Here is a 6,961-nt window from a genome sequence, read left to right on the forward strand (position 1 = left end):
TAATGCCGCTTGGGTGTGTGTGTGTGTGAAAGCCCTAATAAGCAGGCATATACATAGAATGAAGGCTACTGCTAAGCTTGTAAGCCGCCCTGAGTCTTCGGAGAAGGGCGGGATATAAATGGAATTAAAATAAATAAAATAAATAAATAAATTCCCCTGGCTGTTTTTGTGTCTGCTCGGCCAACAATCTTAGTAGGTGCGAAATTGAATGTATGTCCTTGTTCATTGCAATTTGAGGCTACCAATGAGTTGGGGTCTCCTCGTCTGACTGCTCACTTGTGTTCTTGCAATCTGGTGGTCAGCACACAGCACACCTTCTGGTGAGCAAAAAGTTCCCTGTGGACGGGCTCTAGCCAGGTCCAAAAGCTCAGAAGACCAAACTGCTGGTTCTGGTGACCGACCCAGATTGGATCCTGCAATTCATTCTTGGTTGGTAACCAACCATTAAAAAAATAAGAAGATAAAAGTAAGCCTGAAAAGGAGGGGTTTTTTTGGAAAGGAAGGCTTTCAAATGGCCCACAATATTATTCAGAAGGAGAGGTAATCTAAGTGAAGTTGGGATGTGAAGATTTAATAAAGGGGTGATGGAAATCCAGTCCATATGTGCATAAGGGAAATGGGGATGCTCAGAAAAAGAGCTTGAGAAAAACAGAGGAGTCTATTTTTCTAATCAGCGTGTCCAGAACAAAACGCACCCCCCAGCACTGCGGCCTGTTTTGGGGACAGCAGCTGAGACTGCCACTCTCAAAAGCGATTCCAGTTCAATTTATTTAGTCATTCTTGTATGTCGCCACAGTTGATCTATGGCGATTAAATTTATGTTCTAAGAAGCACTCAAAGTCGATAATATAATTAAGAAAGATTTTTTTTAAAATGTAATAAAGATAATCCCATTTTGACAATCAGAATTCATGGACAGCTTGCCCATTGGCTGGAATTCAAATTATGTTACCAATACAATTGAAAGGCAGCAGGCAGGAAGCTTCCAGTTAAAGGCACATAAGGTAAAAGTAAAGGTTCCCCCGCACATGCGTGCTAGTCATTTTTGACTCTAGGGGCCGGTGCTCATCTCCGTTTCAAAGCCGAAGAGCCAGCGCTTGTCCGAGGATGTCTCCGTGGTCATGTGGCCGGCATGACTAGACGCCAAAGGCGCACGGAACGCTGTTACCTTCCCACTGGAGTGGTCCCTATTTTTCTACTTGCATTTTTAAGTGCTTTCGAACTGCTAGGTTGGCAGAAGCTGGGACGAGTAACAGGCGCTCACTCTGTTACGCGGCACTCAGGATTCGACCCGCCAAACTGCCGACCTTCTGATCGACAAGCTCAGCATCCTAACCCACTGAGCCACCACATCCCTTAAAGGCACATAAGCCCTGCTAAAGAGGAGAAAAAAGGCACTTTATTATCCTTTATTATTATAATTATAGAATTATAATAATTATGCTTCCTCCAGTTTTCCTATTCCTTAGGAGAGTTTTCCCATACAAGTTGGCTTTTTCCTGCAGCCCAATTTCTCTAAACACTGGAATAAGTGTGTCCTTCTGATCATCTTGTACTTTGCATCCTTAAACAAAGGACTGCAAATGTCTTAGTTTGGTCAGCTTGCTGGTCTCATGCCTGCTTTATGGAAAAAGAGAATTCCCGCCACTTGCAAACAGGGGCCAATCTGAGCGGCAATGAATCGATGGTTCTACAGGTGGTCCTCAACTTACAAACACAACAGATATCGTTAAGTGGCGCAGGCATGAAGTGAGCCATCCCATAACCACAGCCAATTGCACAACTCTTTTTGCAGCGGTCGTTAAGCGAATCACCGCAGGATCACGACTTGCAATCTTCCCCGCCAGCTTCCCCATTGACTTTGCTTGTCGGAATCCAGCTGGGGAGGTCCCAAATGGGGATCCCACGACACTGCGGCTTTTGCCAATGACACTGTCCTGTCATCACACAACCACAGTCGTAACTGCAAGGACCCATCAAAATTCACTTTTTTCAGCACTCTTGTAACTTCAAATGGTTGCTAAATGAATGATCAGAAGTGTAGGAGAAGAGCAAGCTGAGCTGGAAGGTGGGTTCGTAGTCATGGTGTTGCCCCAAGAGATTTAAATCCAGCCCTCTGTGACCGACTAGATCCTTTTTTAAAAAATATATATTTTATTGATTTTTTTTTACATAATCACCTTAATATTTGGTAAACAGCGTGTTGTCTGGGTCTATATTTAAAAAAACAGTCAATAACTATTAGCTTCTATAATTCTGTAACCCACACAGTAGCTTTACTTGATTTTCTCTTCCAATAATATTCTCTTTTGCCAACCTTGATGTCAATGCTGCTAACATCGGGTGTTATTGCTTTGACAACAGATGGAAAGGCATTCATTTTTCTCTTTCGCTTTTAGAGCTGATGGATGCTGGGAGGGGGCATGTGGATGAGAGTCCAGTTAGTCATGACAACAATTTCAAGTCGTGGGAATTCAAGGTTACTGAGCCCAGAGCGGATAACGATTTGGCAGGCTGGAGAGCTGAGGAGGGAGCCCGCGTTTCAAGCTAATTGGGGAATGTGATTTATGACTGTTAGTTGGAGGAGGGAATTGTGCTTTGCTACTTTGTGCCCAGGGGAGGGGAATTTGGTTTTTTGGCTTCGATTATGTAGTGCCGATATTATGCTTCTTGAATAAAAGATTCTTTAAGGTAAACAATGCCTCAAAGTTCTTTTGAAGAGTTTCATCTGTCAGAACCATGACAGTTGAATAGTCAGTGTGACCGACTAGATCAGGCATGTCAAACTCGCGACGTCATGTGACATTGCGTAACGTATCGCAACTTTTCCCCTATTGCCGGCAATGGGGTAGGTGCGGTTTTAGTATGATGCACAGCAACAATAAACTTTTCTCTTCTAGATTAATACCAGGTGCAAATAACCAGAAACATTAGTTGAGTTCAAGGTACAGAAGACTCTACTCTAATGCTACCTCTAATGCAAGAATTTAGTCAATTAATTGTCAAATCTGAATGGCTGCTAGATAAGGGTCAACGGAATTAATGGAAGGGAGGGTTGGCCTCAGGACTCATGGGGCAACAAAATGACTCCACACTAATGACATGTTTAACCCCACCTTCCGGATCAGCTTGCTCTTTTCTTACATAAGTAAAGGACTACCTCACGTGAAGTATTAGTATCATTTCACAAAGCCTTAGTACGGCCACACTTGGAATACTGCACCCAGTACTGGTCCCCACAATATAAAAAAAAAAGATGTTGAGACTCTGGAAAGAGTGCAGAGAAGAGCAACACAAATGATTAGGGGGCTGGAAATTAAAACACATGAAGAAGGGTTACAGGAATTGGGCATGTCTAGTCTAATGAAAAGAAGGAACAGGGGTGACATGATAGCAGTGTTTCAATATTTGAGGGGTTCCTCCAAAGATGAGGGGATCAAACTATTTTCCAAAGCACCAAAAGGCAAGACAAGAAAAAAATGGGTGGAAACTAACCAAGGAGAGAAGCAACTTAGAAGTAAGGAAAAATTTCCTAATGGTGAGAGCAATCAACCGATGGAATGGCTTGCCTTTAAAAGTTGCGGGGGCTTTCAAACAGAGACTGGAGAACGATTTGTCTGAAATGGTATAGGGTCTTCTGCTTGAACAGGGGGTTGGACTAGAAGACCTCCAAGGTCCCTGCCAACTGTATTATTCTATGTTCTATGAATCTATATTATGGAACATTTTCTCCCAGATGGCTTTCCAACTTTTATCAATCAGCTGGAGGTCTAAAATCTACTAGATTAATCTTTCCCCAGCTTGTCACTCCAGTTTGGTAAGGTACAAAGCGTGGATTTTGGAGTTTCATGATGGCTCTTCCTCCATCTTGTGTTTCATCTCCTCTAAATAACAACAACGCTCCTTTCTCCCTAGGTGTAGCCGAACAGTTTGCCATCGCCGAAGCCAAACTCAGAGCCTGGTCATCCGTGGAAGGGGATGACTCCAACGACGAGTCTTACGATGAAGATTTTTCCACTTCCGGTGAAACTGCCCAAGCAGCTGGTAAGTGAGGAGACTTGGTGTCACCATTAAGCTGAAAGCAAGCCGGAGGCTGCCAGAATGGGGCAACTGGGTACGGCCAATTCACCACGGCCAATTCGTTGTGGCCAACTTGCAGCAGGACCACTCGCCGTGGCCAGCTCGCTGTGGGACACTTCAACAATTCAATTTAAGTATTTAAAGTAATTTTAAAAAAATATTTCAATTTTTGTCCTTCGCAATTTCATTTTTCATCCTTTCTTTAATGGTTCTATTCTACCATTCCTTCGATATTAGTGTAACTCAGGGGTCTTCAGACTTGGCCCTTTTATGACTTGTGGACTTCCACTCCCAGAATTCTGGGAGTGAAAGTCCACAAGTCATAAAAGGGCCAAGTCTGAAGAGCCCTGGTGTAACTCTTGTCCCGCAACGAGTTGTCCCGTGCCAAGTTGTCCCACAGCGATTTTGATGTGGTGAGTTGGTCACGGTGAGTTGGCCGTGCCGAGCTGTGCTAGACCCGGAGGCTGCAGACCCAACCAAGCAGGTGAAGAAGAAAAAAAAAACAGAGATCCACTTAACTTTATTCCAAAATCTAGGTCTCAATGCAAATCTAGCACTCTGCATCTGGAAAGTTTCTTTTAGGTACTGAATTGTTTTATTAGTGTATCAAAATGTAAAATACAAAAGAGAGAAAAAAAACACCTTTTAAACCCCTGCACAATGGGGCTTCTTCAGAGTTCCAGATGTCAGGACCATTTGCAGAGGAAAACTGTATTTTTTCTTAACAGCCTCAAGATAGGGAGGAGGAGGAGGAGGAGGAGGAGGAGGAAGAGGAGGAGGGAAAAAGAAGAGGAAAAGGTGGAGATGAGGAAGAGGAGGAGGGATGAAGAAGAGGAGGAGGAGATGATGAGGAAGGAGGAGGAGGAGACCCATCCTGCAAAATGATCAAACCAAGCTTTGCACAATATATACTTATATACCGCCCTGAGTCCTACGGGAGAAGGGCGGTATATAAGTCCAATAAACATAAACATAAACATAAACAATCACCATGCTAGCTTGGCCCCCTGTTGAGGGACATATCCCGTCACAGTGCACTGTCTCAATCCAGTTCACGATGATTAAATCACCCCTCTCGCTCATAGGCTTGAGATAGGACAAAAAAACAACAACCCAAAAAACCTCGCAAAGGACATAGCAGAAAAAACAAAGATATTTCAAGGACTTGCGTGGTGCAAGCAGGAGAAAAGCTCTAAATATGGATCTAGCCACTTGGCCGCTCTGATTAGTGTTCCAGCTGCCCTTTCAGACAAGCTTGTAAATCCTGCTTCTCTCAGCTGCTCACCCCTGCTTTCACAGGAAGGACATCTGGGCCTCCAGAAGCTTTTTGTGTCCACAAAGAGCCCCTCAGCTGGCACATGTGTGTTGACAAAGTGTGCAATCTGTGTTCTCTGAGGCAAACAAAAGCTTTCTTTTCCTTACAATTAGCTGCCGACAAACCTGGGTCTGTCTGCCTATCAAAGAAAGTTAGCTACATGGTGTAGCCTCTAAGGACAGGGGTCTTCAAACTTGGCCCTTTGAGGACTTGTGGACTTCAACTCCCAGAATTCCTCAACCAGTGTTGCTGGCTGAGGAATTCTAGGAGTTGAAGTCCACAAGTCCTCAAAGGGCCAAGTTTGAAGACCCCTGCCTTCCACAGTGGAGCATTGCTATTCCTGTCACCCCCTGGTGCTTCTTTTCACTAAACTGAAACGCTGCGTTGCTAAACCCTCCCCTCTTGGTCGTTGTGTTGCAGATGCAGTGGGCCAGCTCCCCACCAGCACCATCTTGAAGGGTTTCCTGCACAGCCGCCTGTGCCATCTGAGTTCCCGACAGGGCTCTTGCGATCCGGAAAGCGAATCCTCTCAGTCCACCATCTCCCCGGAGACCTTGTACTCCAGTCTCTGCAGCCTTGACGACAGCTTCCTCCTCAAGGAGTTGGGCTCCCCTTCGGAACTTGCCGCCAAACTGCTGGGCTCCGTGTCTGGCGGGGAGGACACGCTGCTCTCCAAGCCCACCCAGACTGCCGGGGAATGTGCCTTCCGGAGCCTGGCACAACTGGAGTGCCAGGACTCTATGTACTCCATGTCCTTCACCGAGTCCTGCCTCTCGCCCACCGAGGAGGAGGGCCTTCCATGCAAGGACTACAAAGCCCACGGGGACAGCTGCCAGGTCCGGAGAAAAGTCTCCGATGTGGCCTCCTCCGGCGTGGTGTCGCTCGACGACAATGAAGGCGAGGAGGTCGAGGGAGACCCGGAGGAGGGCGCCAACGAGCCGTGAATCCCGTCCCGTTCCGTGGCATGCTTCACCTGCCATTTTGCCTCACTCCATGGCACCTTTCGTCCACCCAGTTCCACGGCCCATCAGTTGTCTCAGCGGGATGGCTCCTCCCCCTCTGGATGAATGAAGGCAGCGTGGGCAGGGAGTGGCGGGTTCGAAAGCTCCCCCTCCTGAGCGCCTTCCCGAGCGCCACGGTGCCCTCCGATGCCACCGTTCAATCCTCAGGAGTTGCTTAATGGCTTCGTGGATTTTGCCTGCTGCATTTTCCTCTCTTTTCCTCTCTCGTGGCCTGTTTTGTTTCCTTTGCATGGGAATGTCTTCGGGGCAGGGTGAGGACGCCAAGCGAAGAAGGGCGACGCTTGTGGGAGTCACCACAAATCTGAGGGGGGGAACATTGGGCGAAATCCAGCCGTGGTGCCCCGGGAATCAGAGGTACCCTCGTGCGCTCTCCAGGTGGCATGGCTAACGCTCTTTTCAAGCCAAAATCATTTCTCTTCTTCAGACTACGAAACTCGACAGACTTCCGAGATTACCTGTATGCCCCCCTTTTCCCAACCCGGCTCCTGTGGTTTGTGGCGAAGAGCTGAAACGGGACGTGAAATGCAACAAGAATGTGCGATTT

The 6,961-nt window shown here is 46.6% G+C and overlaps 1 protein-coding gene across 1 annotated transcript in view; it reads left to right on the forward strand.

Annotated features, from left to right (window-relative positions):
* The window catches only part of FAM131A (family with sequence similarity 131 member A), a gene marked incomplete at both ends in the record, with an annotated part of 78,954 nt that extends 72,615 nt beyond the window's left edge, over positions 1–6,339 (forward strand). Inside the window, 2 exons of the mRNA XM_081329979.1 lie at positions 3,916–4,044; positions 5,816–6,339. Coding sequence (XP_081186105.1) covers positions 3,916–4,044; positions 5,816–6,339 — 653 coding nt within the window. The remainder of the gene's footprint in view (positions 1–3,915; positions 4,045–5,815) is intronic.
* Between the last annotated feature and the right edge of the window lie 622 nt (positions 6,340–6,961).

Source organism: Vipera berus (assembly GCF_964194415.1).
Source record: "Vipera berus genome assembly, chromosome: 5".
NCBI lineage: Eukaryota > Metazoa > Chordata > Lepidosauria > Squamata > Viperidae > Vipera > Vipera berus.